General features: G+C 44.4%; 1 protein-coding gene across 6 annotated transcripts in view; it reads right to left on the bottom strand.

The window, feature by feature from the left end:
* Positions 1–2,863: 2,863 nt before the first annotated feature.
* Positions 2,864–27,098, bottom strand: part of LOC118789380 (neural cell adhesion molecule 2-like) — a 168,058-nt gene continuing 143,823 nt past the window's right edge. The window contains exons 8-18 of one of the 6 annotated variants that reach the window (XM_036545772.1): positions 25,036–25,181; positions 22,949–23,108; positions 21,686–21,873; positions 21,107–21,203; positions 17,893–18,066; positions 15,016–15,135; positions 14,719–14,840; positions 13,767–13,941; positions 5,516–5,726; positions 4,657–4,776; positions 2,864–3,951 (exon numbers count right to left, since the gene is read on the bottom strand). In XM_036545772.1, the coding sequence (XP_036401665.1) occupies positions 3,837–3,951; positions 4,657–4,776; positions 5,516–5,726; positions 13,767–13,941; positions 14,719–14,840; positions 15,016–15,135; positions 17,893–18,066; positions 21,107–21,203; positions 21,686–21,873; positions 22,949–23,108; positions 25,036–25,181 (1,628 nt within the window). In that variant the 3' untranslated portion in view covers positions 2,864–3,836. The remainder of the gene's footprint in view (positions 3,952–4,656; positions 4,777–5,515; positions 5,727–13,766; positions 13,942–14,718; positions 14,841–15,015; positions 15,136–17,892; positions 18,067–21,106; positions 21,204–21,685; positions 21,874–22,948; positions 23,109–25,035; positions 25,182–27,098) is intronic. The other 5 variants (XM_036545773.1, XM_036545774.1, XM_036545775.1 and 2 more) reach the window with 5 other exon arrangements.

The raw sequence follows: 27,098 nt of genomic DNA, 5'->3' as shown, positions 1-27,098 counted from the left end.
TCCATTGCTAAGGGCACCGATCGTACTCTTGCCCTGAGTCTGATGAGATGACGTCACTTACTCTCTCACGCTGATCAGCTCTCTTACACACACAGGGTGTTTTTGACCTCTTCATTCTAACATTCCAGCTTGAATACCTTTTACCATTACCAATACCACTGCCAGCAGTAAGCAGGCCTCCTGTCCATGTTCTAACCATCTTTGCTTTGGCTATTTCACAAAAAAAAGACTCTCTGCCACAAACACAAAATCCTAGGTCAGTGACACCAATAAAGACATCTCCAGGCAGCAGTTACAAGCAAGTTTACATCAGCACATTTTTATTTACAGGGGGAAATTATAGTGGATACTGCTCCATTGCTGCAGGGGTGGGGGGGGCAAACACACAGTATAAAAACACTAGAACTTTCCGTGAGACAGACGTAGAGAGCTGGGAGAGGAATGAACCCATAAATAATACATAACCAAAAGCAAGTACAAATATCACAGCTGTCAACCTCTGGCTTCATATTTACAGTCCAAAAAAGAAAGCGTGGGCACTCCTGTGAAACAGAATAATTAATTCTGAGTAATTCTTCATTATTCATTTCGTTTTAGGATATGAAAACAAGATGAGAGTCCAACGAACAAAAAAACAGGAAGCTGAGTGCGTAACACACTGTAAAACAGGCTTCTCTGGGATTGAAATCAGTTAAGAGTCTTTTCAGCACAATCAGACAAGAGTCTGTACAGCAACCCCACCCCCACCCCCATCCCTCCCAACACACACACACACACACACACACACACATACACAAGAACAGGGAATATCGCTGTAGCTCATACATTAAAACCAGTAATGTTCAGTGGCTTGGATACCACATCAGATGTGCTAAATTGTGCACATTATTGAGAAGCTAAAATGCCTGCGCTGATGCAGCAAAATTTAGCAACTGAGTTCACTTGGAAAGGAGTTCTCCACGGTCCAGCAATGGGACACCATTTCCCAGCACCACCCTCACATCATCTCCTCATTATTACATCATAACTGACCTGACATCATCACTCACTTTAACACTGTGGAACATTGTGGAACTCATGTCTCCATCAGGGAAAATATACATGTGTATGTTACAGCATAAACGTACAGTAGAATGAACAGTGGTGTGGATCTACAGTATACTCTTATGGCTGTATTACAGTGAAAGTGTTAAGTTTGCTTTTGATTACCTCACTGGGTGGGTTTACGTTCCTACACAAGATTGAGCGTTGGGAGAAAAGTAATGAGCCTGCACAGTACACTGACAGTACATTACAGAATTAAAATTGCTAGAATTAGATTGGACCCTTAATGCCAGCCTATCACATTAATTACAGCCCTCTCCAGGCTTTAAGCAATTAGAAATATCAGTGTGTTTGAGCTGGAGAGAATAAACCTACATGCTCCTTTGCAAGGGCGTAGGTTTGCATATGGATAGTAGGGACATGTCCCTACCAATATTTTGGGAGGACAGAATTGTCCCTACCAATATTTGAACAAACTCGTTGGCATCATCTTTGGAGTGAAGTCATATTAGATAATTCCGATGTGCCCTCCCAGAGGCTACATCTCCAAGATGGCCAATTTAGGCACGCTAGCATTTGATTGGCTGAAAGGGAGGGGGCTATCTGAAGGCTCATGTCAGGTGCAAATATCGTACTCACTGCCAGACACAGAGGAGGTAAGAGCTGATCAGTGTGCTGACAATGGTTAGTTATCAAGGCTGTCAGTCATACCTCAAGCATGGGTGAAAATTTAGTCTTTCAGATGACTTACTCCCTTTCCTCTATTGCCTGCAATGCACAGCACACATAACGTAATTTTGTCCATGCCAACACATTTTGTTCTTTGTAGATATCATGCCACCAAAAAAGAGAATGGACATCAGGAGCTTTTTCACCACCCAGAGCGTAAGTAAAAGGTAGTAAACTAACTAGCCAGTAGCCATGTTGATTTAAAATGAAAACCTGCTAGCTACCAAACGTCACCAGCCTTTCAACTGTGGAAAATGATGCCAACGGATGTTATTTAACCATGTTAGCTAGCATTAAGTAGCAAGCTAACCTTGGCTTCTGTCATCTGTAGGCTAGCAGTCAGGTGTCAGGTTACTAGCAGGAGTAAACATAAAATGGGTGGATATATCAAATTATGAGCTGAATTTCAGTCTAGAAATCCCATGAAAATGTCACCATTAATGAATTAGTTTGTATGCAGGAAACACAGCAGCAAGCTAGAGAAGTACAGCAGGCTGATGAGGAAACAGGTGCATCTTCAGGGTTTCAGGTAAGGTCTTAATTATGAATTATAGTTTGGAATTATAGGGAGGCATCAGCATTAAAATTAGTCTTGGGATGTTCAGCAAATATAACCTTTGAAAGTCAACATATTTGGTCATGAGTTTATTTTGAATAAAATCTTACATCAGAACAAGTTGGTTTCATAAGATCCTATTCACTTGTGTCCCTACCAATGCTGAGACCAAACCTACGCCCTTGCTCCTTTGGTTTGAGTCATATAAGAGATTAATGAAGGCCCGGATCTTTCCACTGTCCGTATGATGATGAATGATGTACAGAATAACAGAATCTTGAGCTACATTAACAAATCAACTATAGGATACATCACATTACCAACCGATTGTAAACCACTCACAAACCTCACAAAAGCTTTACAAAAAATTCCACCATCCACTGTTGATATTCCCTCTGTCCTTTCAAGGCTTAGTTGAGAATAAGAATGTGAATCTTAATGCATATCTGTTGCAAAATAAAATTGATATATTTTTTTCATGAGCGAGAATATTTGTATATACTGTATTGATTTTTTCATGAATAAGAACAGGCGCTATTGCAGTAGATTGGCCACTGAAGTCTTAATCTTCATGTAACCGCTTTACATTAATTATCATATTCATCTAAATCATTTTAAATGATTGTGTGATTGTACATATTCATAGGCAGGAAAAAATTAAAGATGGCACCCAGGAGAGCAAAAGTACAAATACTCTTTTACAGTGTACTGTATCATACTGACATATGTTTTAAATCAAAATAAAAGCAACATGCTGAACTTTCAGGTTAAATCTCCTGATGGCAATAAACAGCCTGGGAATACCACCAGGACAGCAGCATGAGGCCACGCCCATCTCTGTCATCGTTGTGACATCACTACGGTATGCAGACTCACGCTCTATGACATAACTGCAGCATATGCACTCTCAAGTCATGACATCACTACAGCTTGCACTCTCACAGGTCATGACATACCAGTGACATCACAGCGTACACACTTAGCACAGTGACATCACAGCATACATCATGAACAGAGTGAGCAAATCACGTAGTATACCACTGCAAGATGTAGAGGAGCAAAGTGTACCCCCTCTGACATGACAGGACACACGGGGGCTGTACAAAGATTTAGTCACTTCCTGGCTCAGAAAGCTGTGATGGTGCCCCCTGCAGTGCACAGGGTGTGATGGCGGTATGGTCCCCCATGAGAGGCCCTCTCTATTGGGGACACTGAGAGCCTCGGAGAATGAGGAGAAGAAACACACGACTGAAGAAAAACAAAAAAGAAAAGACAAATCACTGAGAAGCAGCTGACATCAACTGGTGGCATCTTCGAAACCAACAATTCCCATTTTTCACGAATATCTGTGTGTGGTCTTTTCTCAAGTCATATTTACAATCTGCCTCAGAGGTGCCCTAACGTAGTGATGATTGTTTTTAACAATTTTTATCCTCTTTTTTTTTCTCTTAGTTTTGGTCATGGGTAGCTCGCTCTGAATGTTCACGTGCGCTGAAAGTTCCCTTCATTATGCTTTGCTGTCCTCGTTCCTCGACTGGACGCTGCTGTCGCCGTGGATTTTGATCTCGATGGCCTCTGTCTTCAGGGAGTCTTTGCCATTCTCCTCTTTCAGTGGTAGCTTCCTGTGGACAGAAAAAAAATTCACAGCTAAAGTCACAGCTAGAGAAACGTGTAAGACTAGCTTTCGCACCTTTACCAGGCGTGTCAATACCAGCTTCAACCTGCTTCTAAGGGAAGGCACATGGATGGTATGGAAACAGTGCATGGCCAGAGATTAATGTTGACATTTACTGGACAAGACATTATGCTTAGCTGCTGACATTGAGATGAAATTGCCAACAAAGTGTCACAGTGCGAGTCCTGATATTAGTCATCTCCTTTTCTAAAGGAATGCGTGATCATTTATTTAGCTCCCAGTATCTGTGAACTGTGCCCAGAGATCAACATCTCATCACAACAGAAAGCTCTCGGAGGAAATCACTTGTTCTACAGTACCTCGACCATGCCAAATTGCTTTTATCAGCCCTGCCTGCTGAACATGACAGGGAGCTTCCCTGTAGTTACAGTTACATCACTGCGTCCTGCTCCTTTGCATGCACAGTTTAGCCCCTCCCCTCAACCTCTTCCACTGCTGTGCTTAGCCCTGCCCCCTCATTCATCTATGACACTGCATCACTTAGCCCCGCGCTACTCTCTAACGTGCCAGGTCTTAACCCCACCCCTCACTCTTTGATAATGCGTATTTAAGCCCCGCCCAATTCCTAACATCACGTAGGGCCACCCACTGACTCCCTGACGCTGCAGTGCTCGCTGGAGGCAGGTCTTACTCTGGTTCTGTGAGGGGTGTGGTCTCATTGGGTTCGTTCCCTGGGCTCACATCATCCGGGTTAGCTATCCTCTCCTCTTCCGTTCGCATCTCAACAATGGGCTCCTTGGACCCAGCATTCCTGCTCACACACAGCGACAGAGCGCAGGCGTTAGAAACCCTCAGCCCAGGCCGGAGCACAGGTATCATCTTCTCCTTGAGGCCACGGGATAGCACTGTGCCACGTTACATGGGACTGTGGTGACAGCAGTGGAAGAGTAGTGACATCAGCGGGAACATCAGTGATGGCAATCAGTCTGTGATGACATCAGACTGCTTGTTATCTGAAAACCTTTGAGTGACTGCGCTTGGGCAAATGGGTTTTCCCTGCTAATCAGAACCATTGTATAAGCAAATTAGGTTTAGAAAGGAGTCAGGGAAAAGTACCAGTTTCTCTCTCCTTTAAAATTTTCCTGGCAATTAGAATTGGGGCAATGTCAATCCCCATTAGTGGTGACCCGAAAATCTGCCCTGGGATTCAACCCCAAGGCAGCGGCCCCACCCACTTTGGAGAGAAGCGCCCCAATAGTCAGACTTCCCCAAAACTGCCTGGACTGACGGAGCTCCCTGCCTGGCTGCAAAGCAGAACCACATAAACACACACGCAGGTGAATGAAGGGTCTGTTATTGTTCATGTGACAAGGACAAATAGGAAAAAGTTTAGTAAAACCGTTTCGAACATTTAGATCGTTTAGAGGTAACGTGGACAGTGGAGAATGAGGAAGGATGGTTAGAGTGCATGGATATGGGGGAATGGCTATGGGAGGAGGGGGCTGGAAGACTGTGAGTGGCTGGGGGGGTTCATATAGGCAGACACTCACAGGTAGGCTGCCTTGCCCTCCTCCAGGTCCTTGCCCTTGCTGCAGGTGGCACTCTTCTTTTTGCCACGCAGCTTCCTGGTGATGCACATGAGAACGCCGCAGTGCCGCAGGAAGAAGCAGGCCACGTCCACGCCCACCAGCACCAGCAGGAGAGCAGCCACGGCCAGCCCCACCACCGCGCCCAGGCCCAGCCCGTTGAACAGGGAGTCTGCTGAGACAGGGCAGAGTCCAGAGTGACACCTCACCCCGTTTCACCCACAATGCACCATTCCCCGTGCCCTGTTCCTGCACATCCCGTCAACCCTTGACAACCATGTCCATGGAAACCATCACCGGGATACCACCTGCCACTGGCTTGGACAAAAGCAGTGCCTATAGTGCCATCCACCTTTACATCGCCTCCAAGTTGATCAGAATCCATCAGTACCCATGGCAACAATAACCATGACATCGCTTTTTATAATTTGTCACTGTTGTGCCCCACGGGCTGGGAGCAAAATAGGGAACATGTGTAGAAACCAGGAACGTACCCTTCAGAAACACACACACACACACACACACACACACACACACACACGCACGCACACACACACGCGCACACACACACACACACTCCTTGGCTCTCCACCATATCTGATGATGCCATCCTCTTATGTTTTATTGGTGAATTTTATGACTGTCGAGTCCTATGCATGATGCACACTGCTTGTGACACAGAGTGCATAAAGTCTGGTATTGGCGGAGTAGGCACAGCCTTGGTCCTCTGGCACATTCCGTGCTGCTGATGTGTTTTTCTCTCCTCAAAATGCTGAAGCCCTTCACAGAAGTGCTGCTGCCAGATGGAGCAACTAGCATTGAAGTCCTCCAAACGAGATGGAAGAAATAGTTATATCTGAGGAGGGAGTTCCACAGAAGCCCTCTGTTAGTAGTGCAATCCTTGGAGAGGACAATGACCAGGTCAAGACTATGAACAGGTTCTGGTATTGGTCCCTGCATTTCTCTCCTTACAGAAGGCACACTGCTATTCCAATAGTGGATATTCAGTGAAGTAGTGGATCAGTCTGCAGAGTTAGCATGGTCAATACTTTACCAACATCAGACAATTTTGAGATGCCCCTGCTATTGCTGGATTTGTCCCCTTTTGTTTTTGTAAATTGTGGCAATGCTCAAATGGCTCCGCTGTTGTGGGTTGAATTCTTATTTCCAAATGTCGAAGCTGAAAAGGGAGTAACTCTTTTCTAGTACAGACATAGCGCAGCATCCCTATCTGATCATTTCAGCCAGGGAACTGTCAGAGCCTTGGCTGACACTATCGCAGCTGGATTTTAATCACCAGGGAAATTTCACAGAAAGTTAGCAGGAGGCTAAGCTCTTGTTCAGCCAGTGCTGTTGAAGCAGCAGTTGGGTTTGTCTGGTTAAGTAGGGCCTCAAAGTGCTCAGCCGATGTTTGCACACTGTGCCTCTGCTCCTTCGGTAGAGCTCCTCATTAAACAGATTTGAGTGGTGTCAGACAGCAGTTTCTGGAGTTATAAATGATCTACACTGTTTCATAAAAGTTATGTATATCACTGCTGTGTGCATACAGACTCTTTGAGTTTACCTAATTGCCCAAAATCATGTCAGATTTAATCATAGCTAGACAATCTGTCTAAAAGCACATATCTGGAACTGTCCCAGAACGAAGCATTACCATTATACCAATGCAGATCACACCAAATTGCCTGTGGGAACTGCACATCACACCCATTTGCCCACAGGAACTGTCCTAGGACAAAGGGTCATGAACATATCAATGTTTGTAGGCCAGTCTGTCTGAAAGCAATCAACAACTGTGGAGGTGTGGCCTAATGACACCTAGGTATTTCTGTGAGTGCTCATCTGAGCCCAGGCAGTCTTGGTTCGGGCGCTGTTTGTGTGCGTAACTTTAGCTCCTGGTCTCTGCAAGACCAGTCTCATCTTATTCACCTGACTGTCCATTCCACAAAGTAGAACCTAACAGAGTCGACTTCCCTTCTAATCATAGCATTTGCCATTGTTTTTTGATTGCTTCAGATGAGGGGTTATTGAGGCATTGTGAGCCTTAAGCATATTACCTGTGCAACTACGGTTGGTTTTCGTCCACCCAGTCCTGGTGCTTCTTGCCTCTGTAGCCAAGGGATTGGGTGCTGCCTCATAAAGCATTGCATTGCCCTTAAGGAGGTTCCCTTTTCACTGACGGTATTCCCAGCACTTAGCAGAGGTTTATGTGAGGTTATGTGTAATTTTGAGAATCACCCGTCCGGAATCGACAGCCAGGCACGGTGCCTTGTTCTGTTGTTGCGTTTCTCTTGTCACGCAGGTTCGGCGCATTTGCATGGAGTGTTTGGTGGTGATCGTGTGGTGGCTTGCTGGGGATTCTGCTCCTCTCATTGCTTGTGTGAGCCAGGTGTCCTTAATGGAGCAGTCAGATGCTAACGCTTGGATCGTGCATCCAGGATTATCTATGTTTATTCCTCTGTTGAAACAAGGTAATTGTGATGGTCAGGTGTTCTGCACACAGGCTCTGCAATCTGATGCTGCTTGTGTTTACTTGCCTCTTCTACTGTTCCAAAAAAATGTGCATGTTTTCCCCCACCTCGGCATTAAAATTGCCTGCAAGGATCTTGTTGCTCCTGAGAACATGGCACAGGGCCTCCTGTAGTGACTAGCAAAAGCAGTCCTTCAGCTCCTTTTCTATTGGGTAGGGGGAAAGGCAGCAGCCTTCTGACCTTTTGCCAAGGGGACGTGCAATGACATAGGCCTTTCATTTTCATCTAGAGGTTTCTCTGTGAGATTGGGCAGGAGACTCATTGCAAAGCCAGTTCCAGAGGAATGTGTAGCCCTGCCCCTCGTCCTTGAATGATCCCTCATTAAAGAGCCTTGCCTCACTTAGGGAAGCAGTGATCTAGGGTACTAAATGCTGTAATGCTGGAGTTCTGCAGCTATAAGCACACCTGTTTGTTGGGGATTGTGGCTGTCATGATTGGAGTCCAGTATTGTTTTTAGATTTCACGTCCATGTTAGAGATACTTTCTTTTTTCCTGTGTTTTGACCACATGGAAGAATGCCATGATAGGTACAGTTTCGCATCCAGGAAGGTCCTTTTCTAGGCCTCTCCACAACTGGGATGAACAGGGCTGCTCAGTCACACACACACACACACACTCTATATTTGCAACCATCCATATATACACGCATACACACACCCACACACACACACACACTTATAAACCTGTGTACACATATGTGCACACATGCACATGTACACATAAACACACACACATACACATGCACAGACATACACACACCCATACAAACATTCATGCTCACACAAATAAATGCATACATGCAACACTAGTGGTATTAAATGACCATGTAAGCAAATACGAGCTGAATCAAAGAATGCCAGATTCACATTTGAAATTTAACAGGGACTCACTGCAAAACCTTTAGATAAAATCAAAAGACACACATTGCGGAACAAAACCAGCCCAAGGCAAGGTATTTCAATTAAAAAGTTCATATGAAAACTTCACATTTTAATGCTGTGTTCTGATACTGACAAGGCCAACCACATGGTGTTTGATCGATAATTCTATTTGCCAAAGGCACCCCTTTATTGGTTAATCTTTCTGCATTTTTTAAAAACAAATATGAGTCATAGCTCTGAGCTGAGTAAACACATTACCCCCTTTCAGGGTGAGATGAATTGGTCTCTTTCTGCAAAGTCAATGCGATCTCGTAAATAATCAATCATCCATATTCTCTTTTGTAGCAAAGAAGAAAACCCTGAAAAAATGCTGTCAGAAACCCTTTCATGAATCCTTTCATTTTGCCATTTAGGCACCATAAATAGCAACAATAGATTAAAAGGTATTTTTCAGCCAACCTGCCCATATCAGCCAAAGCTCCCTACACACTTACCCACAAGTCAAAGCTCCCTACACACCTGATACCAGTCAAAGCTCCCTACACACCTGATACCAGTCAAAGCTACCTACACACCTGCTCAAACCAGTTATAGCTCCATACACACCTGATACCAGTCAAAGTTCCATATTCACCTGCCCATACCAGACAAAATGCTCTACACACCTGGCAATATGGGTCTAAAATACCTACACACCTGCTTGTTGGGGTCACGGTTTCAAACTGCAGTTAATGTCATGAGAATGTGCTTCTAATCTATTGTCCTGTTGAAAGCTGTAACATCCTTGCTGCCAGTAAACTGATAGGACGAGGCCCAAATTGACCAGTATTGACTTTAGTATTTCAGTTCACCACAGGTATAGGAGACTGCAGTTAGCGTAAACAAGTTTCCAATAAAGGCACATTCCCTGGAGCCACAGACTCACGCCCCCTTCCTGTAACTCTATTAAAGAGGCAACTCTGGAAGAGCTCAGAAAAGCTTGCGCAACCTTTCATGACCTACAGTAACAACAAACAATGAAATAACACTCAATCTTCACAGAGCAGGTGTCTGTCAGGTGAAAAAAAACAGCATAAAAGCATTGAGGTGAATTTGCCCACTTCACTTAAAAACTCACAGCAGGTTTTTTTTTGTTGATGTGATGAGAAGGATTTAGTTAAAGTACTCAGCTCTCCTCATATAATAAACTCATAAAAGAATCTCCACCTGACCATCTGACATATTACCCATTGTGTAGCTGAAGTGTAAGAAGCCATTGCCCCATACCTGTTTGTATGAGTGTAACCTACAGAACAGGCTCGGAACTCCTCTGAGCACAAATACTAATGAAAAACAGGTGAATGACTGCTTGTTTGTGTGTGTGTGTGTGTGTGTGTGTGTGTGTGTGTGTGCGTGTGTGCGTGTGTGTGTGTGTGTGTGTGTGTGTGTATGCGTGTGTGTGTGTGTGTGTGTGTCTGATCCTCCAATCAGCTGTCATTGCTGTAGTGTCAGCTGGGTGTGTGCCCGGCTCTCTCACTTCTTTATTTGCATTCATATTCACTTATTCACCCATAACAGCTGTATTTAGCATCTGATTAGCATGACATCCTACAGCTCCATACATGGGTGACGAAATTCACCCAGTGTTAAGCGTAAAGATTGAAGCGCAGCTAACAGACTGATTGGATAATGAGACTTACATCTAACCCCCTGGATAGTGAGACATGCTGCACTTCAAACCCTCTCCTCATAAGCCCAAAATTTAAAAAGGGGCCTTTCATGGTCTGACTCTGGCACGAACAAAGAGGTGCTAATCCACCTTAAAGACCAATGCACCTGCACACACACACCCACATGTACAGACACACACACACACACACGCAGGCAATTACACACACACACGCAGGCACATACACACACACACAGGCACATACATACATACACACACGTGTACACATGCACACACACACGCAGGCACATACACACACACAGGCACATACATACATACACACACGCATACACATGCACACATGCACACACACACGCACACATACGCACGCACACAAACACACAAACACACACAGGCACACATACACTCACACACACACACACACACACACACACACACACACACACACACACACAAACAAACACACACGCAGGCACATACACACACACACACACACACACACACACACACATTTATATTGACATGATACCACAGGATTTCAAATCTAATTTCTTATCTATAGTTCTGTCATTCCTATGGCTGGCTTAAGATGCTGTAACATCATTACGGTGCACTTTGTAGCTTTAAAAGGGGGATAGAGTTTGACCCTATTATCCAGAGTGAGGCCGTTTACAGGCCCTACAAGGCTGTGCATCAGACCCATTCATGCAGTCTCAGATACTCTATTGGTCTCTCCATTGGCTCTCTAAAGGTACATTCACATTTACTGTGGTTATATCCCTTCAGCATTTATTCAGGTATGATGTTTGTTGATTTGGGGCTGGGAAGTAGTAAGACAGTAGATGCGGCAGACCTGAAGCCTGCTGGGTTGTTTCACAGTTGCTGGGGGTTGTTGGATAAGCAGGGTACTGGAAACCAGTGCAAAGGCATGCTTGGAAACTCATCTCCTGCACTTCTGTACCACTCCAATTTGAAGTGTCACACACCTGACTCTAAATCTAAAGCAATGAGAAGACGATATGAATGCTAACAGCACTGTGAGTAATCAATGTAAGCATTTATAGCGTACAGACGAGCTGTGATTTGGGCTTGCTCAGCTGATTTTTCTTTTATGCTGACACGAAGTATGATATTAAAACTGACATTAATAATTTAAAAAGAAGTTAATATGCAACCGCCTGAAAAAGAAACAGGTTCAATTAAGATGAGGTCAAAGGTACAAGGATGTGGGGATGTCATCAAGGCAAACAATGTGCTAAGCAAAGAAGCATGAGATAAAAAGAAAGGAGGAGATGAGGAGAAGGTGCAGAGAGGAGGAGAGAGGAAGAGTGAAGGATGAGAGGAGCCAAGGATTTAGACCAAGACAAAGAGCACCATAGTACACATCAAGTAATTTGGGTGGAAAAAAACTGCAGACAGCAATCCAGAAAAGCGTGACAACGATGTGGGAGAAGGTCACGGTTTATGAAAGAAAGACAGTTATGAAGGAGACAAGGGCAACGCCGCAATCAGCAATGTTTTCAAGTTTAGTTCACAAGGACAGAACGGGGAATTCTGTGGCAAAATTAACGGCAGCAGTTTGTGACATGACAGAAAGAGATGAATTATGCATGGAGGGGGAATTAGAGACACGGAGCAATGGGAATGTACAAATCCTAAAGGAAGAAAACCACAAACACCAACTGATTAACAAGAGAGAACGACTACACAGACAGACACACACACATACACATACACACAGATATATAACCTCTGCATCCCTGAGCAAAATGCACTTAATCTAAAGTTGTTCAGTAAACATCCACCTGGTGAGAACTATGTTGGTCACGCTGGGTAAGGATAATTATATGTTGATGCATGTAATTATGATTGTGTGGATGATGAATGAATGACATTCTGAAGACAAACAGCGGCACTTCTAACCTGTGATTCCAGTTAAAAGAATTCATATGCCTAATTCTCTGGCCATTGGCCACTAATCTGTTGAAAGTGACAGCAGATAGTCGAATACACTTGTTTAAACATGCCCCTCCTCAGTATTGCTTTCCATTTGAACAGCAGTTTGTGGAAATCAGTCGTAAACAGACCGAAGCATTATTGAAGCACACTGAAGATCCCACTGATGATCAAAGCTGCTCTGGGTCAAGGGTTGTTGCTTGATTTTAATTTATTGGATAAGAATAGACAAATTAATGGAGCTGTGATAGGGAGAATGCTGTGTGATACACCTACTATAACCAACTGCTAACAAAAAGCCATCACAGGGACATGCAAAAAAAAAACACTTACTCAGTTCAAAAGACATCGCTACAACTCGCAACCTGAAATAAACACCTGCTCTTACTTTTGGACCAGAATTCTGCCTTTTTTTAACATCCAACAAAGAATAACATCACGGGCCACTGTCACGTACTAAACGAAAGCTACCATGTCTACCATGTCTGTTTACTTGTGGCAAACTTCACACTCAGTATACCGTACTCATGATCTGCGTGCCAGTCAGTGTCGTCTTGGGAGAGGTCACTTGCACACATCATGGGCAGCGCTTCACACAGAGGCCAGCAGGGGGCAGACATGAGCATTTTTGGTTTCTCACAGGGAGCAACTTAAGGATGGGCCTGAGGTGGTAGAAGTAATACTCTCATGTTGGCACTGAGGAACAGGAGGCAGAAAGAACACTCTGCTCCACCCAGAACTGAATGATGAATGATTAGTTAAGGTTGACACTTGCCATCTTTTAACCTATTTTGAGCTTTTAACTTAAGATATGGCTTAATAAATTTCTGTTTTGTCTGACTCACACTCTTACTTCATGCATTAACGTTTTTCTTGACTTCTGTGGTAAATTATACTGTAGCATCTCCTAGACTTCAACCCACAATTAAGACTAGTAGTAATCATAATCCAGATAACCCAGTTAACATGTACACAGGACATTAACATCGCTAAACACAATCCACATAGCAGTCATCAATCATGACCTTTACCTGTTGCCTGTCCTGAACTCTGAACTAACCCTGATCCCAAAGGGCACAACCACCACCCACACCCCAGGTTGCACATTACACAGTAAAGTGTACAATCACAGAGAGAGAGAAAGGAGCTGGTACAAAACAGTGTTGACCTGCTCATACCTGTGATATCTGGCCTCTGTGGCATGGAGAACTGGTAGTAGGTTGGGACAGACAGGCCCTTGACGTTCCTGGCTGTGATCTCCACCTCATAGCGTGTGTTCCACTGGAGGGGCTGCAGCAGAACAAAGTCATTCCCCCCAGGAACCAGCTTAGTCATCCACTGCTCTTCCCTCTCCTGGAGAAACACACACACACGCATAGGGTTACAGGGCTACACACATACACACTCACACACAGGGTTACACACACATAGAGTTAGAGGGCTACACATATACACACTCACACACAGGGTTACAGGATTAAACACACATACACAAAGAGTTACAGGGTTTCACACACACACACACACACACACACACACGCACACACGCACACACACACAGGGGTGCGTGTGTGCACATGCATACACATACATACACATGAACGCATTCTAAAAACTCACTTCTCAGAAAGGTTGCAGGTGAAAATCCAAAACTGTGGTGCATAGAGGTATGTTTCTGTGTGTGGAATACAGTATTTGTGGATTCACTGACCTTAGTTATGGTGCAGAGAGGCATGTAACTGTGTGAGGAGCACTGCAGGTGTGCATTTCATCCTTAGGCTGGATTTCACATTTCCGAATGTGTGGATTTAAACTGTTTATCCCTTTGTTTACCACATCCTGGGCGGTGACAGTACATGCCGTTTCACATGAAGTAGCATACAAGCAGAGACTCCTCCGGAGTAATCCCTGCATCTGCACGACCACATCCATTACTCCAGACGTGGGTTCCCTCTCATGCAACAGCACAGCTGACACCACTGATAGTGAGCGTCATGTTCACTGGGAGGAAGTGTGCCTGTGTTTTGTGAGTGGAAATGAGGTGAGATAAAACTGCGTGTGAAAATGTGATGATGAGGTCCTTGTATTTGGAACCTGAGGAGGTGGATATGATGTCCTGACCAAGCTTACCGTCTTGTATTTTATGATGTACTCCACGATAGGCATCCCGCCATCATCCTGCCTCACCAGGCCGAGTCTGTAGGCCTTCCCCACACCCCTCTGACCGTGCACCGTGGGGGGACTGGGCTCTCCTGGGGGGCAGGGCAATGATATTGTCTCACACATCAGTGTCTACTATGTTATTCAACTAACTCCGTCAGTTTAAATTCTGCTGCATGCTTTAGCATGTTTAACTTTCACAGCACTCTCTCACAGGCAGAGGTAAGGACCCTCTCCTGCTGACGATGAGGACAAGCTGACACTTACGGATGGGCAGGGTCTGGAAGCTCTCCACGTGGCTGAACTCCCCCTGGCCTTTCCCGTTGACGGCGGCAACCTGCACCTCATACGTGGTGTTGGGCTCCAGACTGGTGAGGAGCACCATCGCTGTAAAGAGAGACAGCGGGTCAGCACACACACACACAATCACACACACACACACACACACACACACACACACACAGCTTACATAGACACACACAGTGTTAGCACAGACACAAAGAACTTCAGACTGGGCAAACACGCACAGTGACACCACTGAAAGACAGATGGTCTTGATTTAGTTGCTTAAAACACTGTGGAACAGTATGAAATTTCAAGCTGATGAAATTTATCATGAACCAAAAAGTTGTACCTAGGAGTGCAATGACTGACGCTTTCAGCAATTTAGAGCAAAGGAGATGGACACAACGTTAGATGGAAGATGAAGTGTGCATTACAATACCTCTGGAGAAGCCATGGAATGCTCAAGAATTTGCATTTTGACATAATTTCCAAACGTGAAAATAGGCCTTTCATTTCGTTTAATTAAATGCTGTACCAAATCATCTGTAAGGAACAGCATAGTGAGAATTTCCCTAGCCTTCACTTCAGTCATTAGCACAAACATCTCCACATTAACTGCCCTTACTGACAAGTAAATAACACTATAATATACTATTAACAGTGTGAGCAAAGCACTTTATGTTGAGTTTGCAGTGTGAGGGCTCCCGTGTGCGTGTGTGTGTGTGTGTGTGTGTGTGTATAATGTCTGCTAAAATTAATCATCTAAATATATTTGGCTATTATAAATTGGGACAGCAACATGTTTGGCAAATATGGTATTAGACAACTAGGAGCCCTTACACTGCAAACAGTGAAGCGGTGAAATTTCCAGCTCATAATCAAAGCTATTTAAAGAGGCTGAAAGGCCTGGGAAATATTAAAGTACTACACAATATCAATACTTTTATCGGCAGGTTTTTTTTTTCCATATGGAAAGAAAAAAACACTCTGTTCTAATGCATGCATTCTCTCTCTGCCAGCCGACACAATATTTTATCCATAAAAGCCTTCAAAAGAGTTCATAAATATTCATCAGAGACAATTTAGTACTAATCAGCAATTTCTGCATAAACAGAAAATAAGCCAATCCTCCATTTCTGGAGTGTTGTGTTCCATTAAGCAGAAAACCCAAAGGGACCTCTGTTCAAAGCTAGGCAGTTTTTTTTTTTTAGCTGAACCTGGTCAAAGGTTTCAAAGCTGCTGCAAATTAAACGATAGAGAGTAGCTTTTTAAAAGCGTAAAATGAATGCAAAACAACACACTTATAACCGACCAGTTTTTTAATAGTACCTTGAAATCCATTTAACAAAACATCGTTGAACATGTAGCTGTAACAAGACACCTCAAGCCCCTGATACCTGAAATGGTTTCTTGTGAATCAGCATTGTTTCGCAACAGCGAGTGAGTCTGCCTCGCAAAGTAAATGTTCCACACGGTTCACGGCAAACCGAAAATGGTGAGAGAAACGGCGACTGGCGGGCAGCCTATGTTTACTGTGAGACATCAAAAGCAGATGCGGAAAAGGTTAACTCTTTCAGTCCCTCTCCCTTCCTGCCTCTTCTCCTCTCTCTGTCAGTCAGTGTTTCTCTTGCTCTCATTCTTTTTTCTCTCTCTCTTGTGCCACGCACACCTGTATGGTTTGCACCACACCAGAACGTGGCACACCTCTGTGTCACATACGCGTATTTGCCAGGTGCGCCACGGCCCGGGTCAGGACCACTTCCTCCAAACTCTCCTACATGACGCCTGGGCCAAAGCAGGTCACATGAAGGTGGATGTATTTGTTGTGACTACACAGAGTGCACAGTCCGGATTCTTTTATTTGCACACGGACACACACCTCTTATAAATGAACAACTCAGCAAGGAAATGCTTCAAATTTATGGGACTGCATTTCTGTGGTAAAAGAAGGTGGGGGGTGGAATGGAAAGCTATTGAAATGTACTTAATGACTTTTATCATTTGTTTAAGGTGAGATTGCAATGCATGCTGGTTCCCTGATGCATTGCACTTTAGGGCCTGATTCAAACAGGGGCAGACTGGGAAGGCCCTTTACAGCAGGGCCGTGGAGACGAGGGAGAAACCTGGAATACATTACAGCGGACTCCTCTCTGCAGACTGAGAGCTACTGGAGAGCAGTGAACCGGAACAGAGCTAAAAGACTGCTGGGCACATAGTCTCTGTGTCATTATTTTCACCTGAGGAAAGGGCAGACCCTAACAGGGGTTGTAGCTGCAGCCCGTCCGGACCTGTGACACCTCTTGACAGGCTGCAGGAGGGTCAGAAAAAGAACTGGCTCATTGGGGTCCAAGCTGGATGAGGTTCATTAGCTGGATTTGGAGGTCTGTAGTTGTAAACCTCCTTCTTTATAAACTGGGTAACACATACTGTAAGTGGTACAGAGGCATGATTACAACTTATTTGTAATAAGAGGTTTGCAGGCTCCCGTTGAACCCTAAGGTGAAGTGATTTACCTGATACACTTCAGTAAATACGCAGCTGTATCGATGGATAGCATGAAATGTAAGATGAGTAAGTCACCCCATACCGGATCTGTACATTGCTACAATAAACATGCCTAAGATTTAAAGTCATCTTTAATGATAATGATGATAGTGATGATGGTGATGACAATGATGATCGTGACGATGACAATAATGATGTTGATGATCAGGATGAGGGTGGTGAAGATGATGAAGCTGCTGATGATGATGGTGCTGGCGAAGATGCTGCTGCAGATGATGATGATGATGTCGATGATGATAATGATGAGGGTTCTGATGAAGATCACGATAGCGATGTCTTAGACACGACACTCACTCTCGACTCCGTGTGATTGGACATTGCTCCAATGCTGGGAGCTGGTGTCCCTGTATCTGACCAGGTAGTAACTGATGGGGACCCCGCCGTGGGAGTCGGGCTTCATAAAGGTAACCGTGGCGACACGCTGGGACACGGAGCCGATGCGCACGGCGTAGGGGTTAGAGGGCACATCTGGAGTAGAAGAACAGACAGCCATGAAGATGCAGCCTTTGCCATCAGTGTCAACAGTTTCAGAACATACAAGTAATACCAACATATACACACAAACACACACACACACTCAAGAATACAAAGCCCATTTACAGCCTGCATATTAAACAAACAAGTCCCCCAAAAATAGTTTTATCAGGCTGAGCCCCCTGGGTTGAGCTAATCAAAGGGACTGCTTCTGTCCTGAAGAGACAGCATCATCAAAAAGCAACACGGTGAGAAAGAGGGCCCCATTCACTGCCACTACAGTGCTGGTCTAAGCAGGAGCTGCAAAACAATCTCATTTTCTGGCAGTCAGGAACGGCGTGTTTTACACAAGCGTCTGTGAGAGTAGATTTATTGAGCCCTGTTTTGTGGAGCAGTGTTGTATTTCCAAGCTGCTAATTCCGGTCTCACATGACTGGATCCACCTGCAGTACCTTCACCTCCCACTTGTTTTTGGCTGCTGTTGGTCCATTTAAATGTCAGTGGGGCTGTAGAAGATTTCACACTTTTACAGATTCTGCGCATAACCCCCTGAGACGAGCGACACCGAAAAATATAGAAGGAAATCTCTGTAAGGCCTCAGTGATCTGTCATGGTAGCATCCTTACTGATGCAAACTCCAGTTTATCTGATGGTAAAGACCGGTATCTGCAGTAGGAAATGCACCGTTTTAATGTATCTTTGCAGGGAGTCACAGTTAAAAGAGTTAAAGTCTGATGAATATGTCAAAAACACTCATACATCACAGAAGTGGGAGGAACTTGGGGATCCGATGGGCTGTGGGGGGGGGGGGGGGGGGGGGGCATCTTAATTCATTACGTCAAAAGCACCAGATCAGAGGTCAGAGGGGCCCGGACACGGCTTGCTGGGATGTCCTGGCTCACTTCCTAATCAGCTTCCTTATTGACATTAAAATCAGAATGGGGTGCTTTTGGGACAATTAATCTGGTAGTTTGCCCAACAGATGGTGTTTGTTCAGCGTCTCAGACTCACTTACTGCTTTATTGCATATATTAATCTATTAATTATAGTTTAGATACACACACACCCACACACACAAACAAACACACAAACATGGTGTTGTTGAGGACATATCAGGAAGTATTATCCCAGTGCCCCCTGCTTCTGAACAGAGCTTAGCAATGTTGTGTGCTAGATGCCAAACATGTGTCCCAAGTATTTGGCCCAGCTGCCTGCTTGATGTCTAGAGTCCGCTTTATGTGCTCATTGTCCGTAGCCAACATGTAACGCACTACAACAATGCAGGCGCCTCTGTGCCATAAAAAGCCCCTCCTCAACCAACAATTTACTTGTTTACTTCGCTAGAAGCATGCAGTAATACAATGACAAACTCTACCCAAACCAGTGTGTTACAAGTGTTACAAAAACAATGAAAGGAGAGCAAATCTTTGGTCCCAAAGTCCCATGAGAGCTCCAGTGCTTTCCAGATTTGTGGCTCCCCTACCAATACCCATAAGCATCAAAAAGCATTTTACTCTCCTACTGTGTGGTTCCATAAATCAGAGTGAATCCCGTTTTTCAATGCAAGAGAAATGGGTAGCAGAACATCTTTATTGTGCTAAGGAAAAGGAAAAACATGGCATTCACCACATTCTTTAATTGAGACTGTGGTAGGCAAGCATTACACTGATTTGTACTGTTAGAGATGGGTGAAATATAGCTGTTACTTCTTACAACGGAGCCGTGAGAAGACAGAGCAACAGCGGAAATGTGAAATCAGGACACCTTCCTTTTCTGAGAGATACAACAGGAAAAACATGGGTCCACCCAAACACAGATGTCCTGTCTGTTGCTTATTGTTCATCCTACATGGCTCTAACAGCCTCGTAGGCACATCCACTCTTCCCTCAGTATTTGTCAAGACTTTGTAGGGTATTCTTGGCCAGAGAGTGTGGTAGAACACACAGTATTGTTCTCCTAATTTCCACTGCATGGAAGGCGTCAGGGATAACTGTGTATACGTGGCTGGATGTTCCTCTGAGGTCATGAGTTCCAAGATCGTGGCTGGGCCTCTGAAGCTGATGGAGGTGTGGTGTAGTAATAAGAAGCAGTGCTAGTAACTAAAAGGTTGCCAGTTCAATTCCCTGCAAGAGCACTGCTGTTGTACTCTTAGGCAAGGTACTTGCTGCAGTAAATATCCAGCTGTATGAACAGATAACACTGTAACCTTTGCAAATTGCTCTGGATGACAATAATTTAATGCTTTACAGCACGTCACAGTCTTCCTGACGCCGTGTGTATGAAGGAATATGAAGTGATTTATTTAATTGTCCATAATTAAGTGTAGGCGCTGCACATTGATTTGTATGTTTGCTCCCTGCCATATTATGGATTGATGCCAATTACATGCAGATCAGGCTAGGAGTATAGAATGTCCATTTATTTTCTACTGTGGGCTATTCATGATAAACGAAGCTTGTGATTTATAGAAAAAGGTGTCATAATGACTAAAAGCACCTACATTTACTTGAGTTGCCTGGGCTCCGAGCCAAACTACAATCACGTCTGGAGTTGGGCAACATGAAGAGACGTTCAATCACTTTTCTATGGAAACGCTTTCTGAAACCCAGCTATAGCATGTCTGTGGAAATGTCACAGATTTGGCTGACCTGACAGACAGCTGCGTCTACGTCAATGGAATTGTTTTACATGTTTCATAATTGTGTGCATGTGTGTATTTGTGTGCACACTTGTAGACAGAATCAAATGCTAAATGTCACTATGTTGTATGAGGTGTTACATTACATTACATTAATGTAGCAGAATGCAATTACATGTAATGTAATGTTTCACAGAGCTGAATAAAAACTGCTCTGTGCCATAATGTACCTTACTCTGCTTTAGTAACATGGAAACTTCTACAGTAGACTGTACTATAACAAACTGGATTTGGTTACTACAAATGCAACCTTTACACTGTGACTGTGCTATAGCTGGACTGTACCATACCCCTGGTCTCTTCACCCTTCTGGGCAGATACAGAACCTTCACTCACCTGCCTGAGCCAGGATGAACTCTTGAACCCGCGTCCCAATGCTGTTCATGGCAGTGCAGTTATACCGTCCAAAATCTTGCTCTGACATTGGGGTAACCTGCATCAAACCCAACAAATATCAGTGGCCGCTTTTTATAACAGAGCAGAGTGTCTTATTCTAATGTGGTTCTTCTGCTGGTACTAACTGCAAAACTGCTTAATTTAAGGGAGAGAGGTGCTGTCCACATAATGTGCCTGTGTCTTAATTGGCATTTGTGATATTTACAGTTTAATTTTAAAAGGCTTGTTTGACAGAATCACATCCTTGACAAAAAGACAGCCTCTGACATCATTAGCTGTGTCTGAGGTGATTTAGCAGCAGCACCAGCACAATTTAGACAGACCTCTCAGTAAATTCAGCCTGGTTTTGGGAAGCAGGGTTTCAGAGACACTTTTTCAGTGTTTTTTGGGTAGAAGCTTCAGTATTGCTTCTGCAGTGTAGGATAGAAGCAACTCTGCTCCTTCAGTGTATTTCAGGCAAAACCTTTAAAAGCATTTCTAGAGGACATGTTCCTTCGGTGCCACAGTGGAGGCGCATACCTCCAGCAGGGACCGTCCCTCGGTGCTGTACACCCGTGCGTTGCCAGGGCCCTCCGTGGAGACAGTCAGCCTGTCCCGCCTCCACAGCAGCAAAGCCGCAGGATTGGCCATGACTTCACAGCTGAGGTTGACCGGGTTCCCCTCCCATGAGTAGTAAATGGTGTGATTGCTCAGAAAGATGGGTGTGTCTAGACAAAGGAGACAGTAATTGATCAGAAATGTGCGTGTGTCCGAACCCATGATTGGTTGGAAAAGTGGGCGTGCTTTTAAAGCTGTGACTGGTCGGCAACATTAGTCTGTCATTTCTAAACCAAGAGAAATAGTAATAGATCTGAAACATGCTACATGTATGGACAAGAAAACAGTGGTCCCTTACACAATGAATCTAATTTTCTAACACATATACAGTGTGTATTTCAATTCCTTACCAAACCAAGTCAAGCTGACAGGCCACACCAGCTCAGTATGAACACATGGACTTATTCCTAAACGGTTAGGACTTCTTGTCCTAAGGCAGTGCTCATGTACAAGTGTTCTGAACTAACTCCTGCCATTTGTATCACAGCACACTTGCTTTATGATCACTGATAAGATTTCTGAATTAATGAGCTCATCAGTGTGTAAGTGATCGTTTGAGTGCCCTGCTGGTGGGTAAGCTCATCAGTTTTTGAGTGATCATTTGAGCGCCCTGCTGATTGGCGCTGTTAGGGGACTTGCTGAGTTTGTATTGCAGATGTGCTAAATTGAGCCTTCTCCTCGGCTCCTACATATTTCCATCCCTCCACGACTCAGAAATCGATAACTGGTCGCCATCTTAAGGACTATTCCAATTCTAAACATATTAAGGAAGCAAGACATTGTCTCCTCCAGAGGTATCCTCATGTCACAGGAAAAATTTTCTCAAGGATGTGACATAAGCATCTACATACGCATTACATTGCATGCAAAAAAACACACCTGTTCTGAAGAGGGAGAGGATTCCTGCTAAACGTCACGTGGCATTGACAATGTTTCATTGAACAAAGATATTCCATTTTCCAAGTCCGTGCCTACCTCTGTGCTCGCATCTCTTCCTCATCTCCTTGATACACTTCACTGAAGAATCCAGGAAGAGATGTGATGACTTACATTTAGATTAATAGAGTGTACCCGGGGCCTGCTTCACTGGCTGGTCAATATGGGAAATTCAAAATGACACCATGCCTTTTCAGTGTGTGCGCACATGTGTGTGTATGTGTGTGTCTGTGTGCGAACGTTTCTCACACTCGATGTCGAGGTACATGCTCTTCTGATGGCCGCCGATCCTGCTGAGGGCCTCGCAGTCAAAGCGGCCCCTGTCCGTCAGTGCGACCCCGCTGATGGTCAGCATGGACTTCCCCTGGAGCCCCTGCACCTTCACGCGCCCGTCCGCACTCTGCAGAGACTCCACCCACAGGAGAAAGTCAGGTGACCGCACTGAAAACACCCTCTTTGTTTCCACCGGAGGCACCGTCATTAAGAGACAGCCAGCTTGGCATCCACTTCCATCGGAGTGGTGAGGGAAAAGCCTTGTGTTTGTGGTATGGAGTAATCGATCAAATGAGCTAGGATCCCTGTAAGAGAGATGGATTGCTCTTGCGGTACAGAGTAATTGAGTAATCTAGACTCGTTCTAAGATAAAAGGACTGTGTTTGTGCAATAGGGTTTGTTTGTGGTTTAGGCTGTTTTAATTGTGGTGTGGATTTTGTTCGTGATAAGGATTGTGTTTGTGGTACAGATTTTTCCTGCAGTACATAATTTTCTCAATAGTAATAGTAGTCATTGTATGTGTACGGCACCTAATCCTATGCCTGAATCCTTTTATATTGCATGTAGCTCCATTGGGCGAACGATGTGAAATATAAAAGGATTTTGGTATAGGATTAGATGCACACAGGCTGTACACAGCCTCATTTGTTTTTTTTTTCCACATAGTCAGTAAGGAGGTTATGAGGGCCAGAAAGGTGTCCATAGTCTCCTGTCTGCACTACTGTTGGACTCATAGACACTGCTCCACAGCAGCTGTAATGATTTAAGTGTACTGCATTTTGCCATCGGCATATGATTAATTAAAGATCACTTTTCAGCCTTCTCACAACACTCAGAAAACAGCAGGCCAGTTGCAAGTACTACCCAGAGCGGTCTGGTTCTATTTTCATTAATTACCATAAGCATTAATTAATTACCATTAATTACCATAAGGTGTAAGCTTTCACAGATTTACCGGTCAGCTCATGTCATTACGGCAATGTTCATGTCTAACCACCGCAGGAATATTTTGGGGATATTTTGTTTTAAGATAGATTGGCTTGGCGAAGCAATGTTCTATACCTCATGGAGTACATTGCTAAAATGTCCTTGGTTAAAACCAGTCCTTTAATTATGCTGGTTGACCTTTCCGTCGCTACTTTGAACAACAGAAGCCGGAGTCAGACTAATGAGCTCCCGTCCTTAATTAGTCAGGCTGTGAATGTTGCTGTAATAAGCTCTGTCCAGATTTGGCCTTTCTCTGACAGGGTAATGCAGTTATGCAGAGCCTGTGTGTCTGAGCCAGCTGCTGTCTGCCCCCTTGAGCCACACCTGCACCCTGTTCCTGAATGCCTCATCTGTCCATGCTATCCAATACAGGTCTACAGTATGGCTGCAGTGTGTTATACAGTACAGGTGTTTCATAGGGCTGCAGTGTGTTATACAATACAGGTGTTTCATAGGGCTACAGTGTGTTATACAGTACAGGTGTTCCATAGGCCTGCAGTGCGTTATACAGTACAGGTGTTTCATAGGACTGCAGTGTGTTATACAATACAGGTGTTTCATAGGGCTGCAGCATGTTATACAGTACAGGTCTACAGTAGAGCTGCAGTATGTTATACAGTACAGGTGTTTCATAGGGCTGCAGTATGTTATACAGTACAGGTGTTTCATAGGACTGCAGTATGTTATACAGTACAGGTGTTTCATAGGGCTGCAGTGTGTTATACAATACAGGTGTTTCATAGGGCTGCAGTGTGTTATACAGTACAGGTCTACAGTAGAGCTGCAGTGTGTTATACAGTACAGGTCTACAGTAGAGCTGCAGTGTGTTATACAGTACAGGTGTTCTATAGGGCTGCAGTGTATTACATAGTACAGGTGCACATATATCACATGTAATTGTAGCATAGTATAATAGTTATGTCTGTGTAGTTTAACAGTATGTGTAGATGTGTAATGTACGTAGCATTATCTGTACAATGTGAATAGAAGTATGTGTACATTGTGTGTAACAGTATGTGTAAGCTGTGTACAGAAGTATGTGTACGTTGTGTGTAGTAGTGTGATTTGGGTGAGACCTTGTCCCCGTCTCCAAAGGTGCGTCCATCACTGGCTCTCCTCCAGGAGATTTCCGGGATGGGCTCCCCCTCAGCAGTGCAGGAGATGATGGCCGTGCTGCCCTCCTTTGCCGTCACATTCTGCAGCTGGGTGATATGGGGCTGCACTGCAGGGAGAGAAACAGGGGAACGTAAGAGGGAGAGAAAGAGAGTGTGTGTGTGTGTGTGTGTGTGTGTGTGTGTGTGTGTGTGTGTGTGTGTGTGTGTGTGTGTGTGAGGGTGTGAGGGTGTGAGCAGGAGTCAGTGCTGTGCTACCTCACTTGCTCAATGTATCTGTGATTCCATGTCTCTGCGACTCAGGGTGTCAAGCTTTTACACCAAAGAAGATACAAACAGAAGAATTATGCAAATAAATACCCAGAGACAAAGACCCCTTTTCTGAAGCATCATACATTTCAGACTTGCCCCCCCTCCCCCCCGGCAACACCTCCACCTGAGCGCCCCCACAATGAACTCAACAACAGCAAGGGAAAGAAGCTCACAGCTTGGAGAGATGCCCTGAGCTTGAGTCTTCTTGTAATTGATAAACAGTTAAAATATGATTGATGATATGATAATTAAAATATGATTCATCAGAAAAAAAGAACAATGGAGACCATACAGGCTTGCCCCTAGGCTTGGAGATAAGCAGTTATTCGCTGCTGCATTGAAACCAGCGGAAACACCCATGCCTAATCTGCCCTGCATCTCAGCCATGGGGAACAGCACCATCTGGTGGCTGAGTGCTGCACTGAATGCTGGGACACTCATATGACCTGATAACACGTGCAGTTCTGTGGCGCTGTGATTTGAGTGTGTGAGGTAGTCTAACTTTTCCTCTCTGCATCCACATCAGACTTAACCAATACATGCTCAAATCCACAGTCAAAATCTCTGCCCCACTAACTGATCTGATCTGTATTAATAAGAGCAAGCCTCCCATGTTTGAATGTAGCTATAATTTTAACTCTAATATAAAGGTGATCTCTATGCTGTGTTTCTGACCCGTATTGTACCTACTGAAAAACCAATAACTTAAATGTAATTTTTAATTAAATTTAATTAAATGTTTTATATTTATTTATTTTAAACTTATACTGTCTTGAATACATTGTTGTCATTAATATGCATATGGAACCTATCCCAGAAGGCATTTGGTTCCACCCACAAACAATCTGCTATCGATAAATGTATTCAAAATATGATTTGGAACAGAAGCACATAGCAGTTCAACCTGGCATGACCACAACACTCAGAACTCTGTAAAGAGGTAGCGGGGTGAATACTCAGCCAAGCACAATCTACCGAAGATTCCACCATATAAGAAGAGGTGCATCTGCAGACAGCCCCAACACAGGGGGCCAATGCAGACTACTTTGGGGCATCTAAGCTCCCTAACTGTCTGCCACCCCTGGTCTTACTGCAAACAGCAGGCACAGTATTATTGCAGGGAGAATGAAGATCGTAGTGCTTCATCCAATTACACGGTTTGGGCATCTGAAGTAAACACTTACTTATGGTACATAATTAGGCTACCAACTAATACACCATTCATCCTTATTCTCACGTCAGATAATTGTCCACTCTCCATTGGTTTAACAACAGGCACTGCCAAATGATTTATTTTAATGATAATAACCAGGCCATGTTCTGTCACACTTCAGTGACACACAAGTGAGGGAAAGGTAGGCTTTTGGAGGTGTTCATATCTGTGACAACACATGCCGGAATGTTACCAAAGCCCAAGCAAGCCGGTACACAGTTGACATGATTTGCTTCCCTTTCCAGTCACAATAAACTAGCTGGAGCTCAGACTTGCCTTACTGTTCACCAAATATGCAGGCATCTTGTCTGGCCAAACTTCAGTATAGCTTCCCTCACATAGCTGTGGTGATGACTGTGTCTGCCTCTCGGTGAATGAGACGCTCAGTAAAATGAGAAGGATTGAGGACACCCCACAGAGCCCACGCCTGCAGTTCCAGCGAGACGCACCCACTCTGCGGGTCTGACTCACAGAAATGGATCAACGCACGGTCCTGCTTGGC

Source organism: Megalops cyprinoides, chromosome 14, assembly GCF_013368585.1.
Source record: "Megalops cyprinoides isolate fMegCyp1 chromosome 14, fMegCyp1.pri, whole genome shotgun sequence".
NCBI lineage: Eukaryota > Metazoa > Chordata > Actinopteri > Elopiformes > Megalopidae > Megalops > Megalops cyprinoides.
The sequence above is the reverse complement of the archived record's forward strand: the minus strand, read 5'-3'. Positions and strand labels throughout refer to the sequence as shown.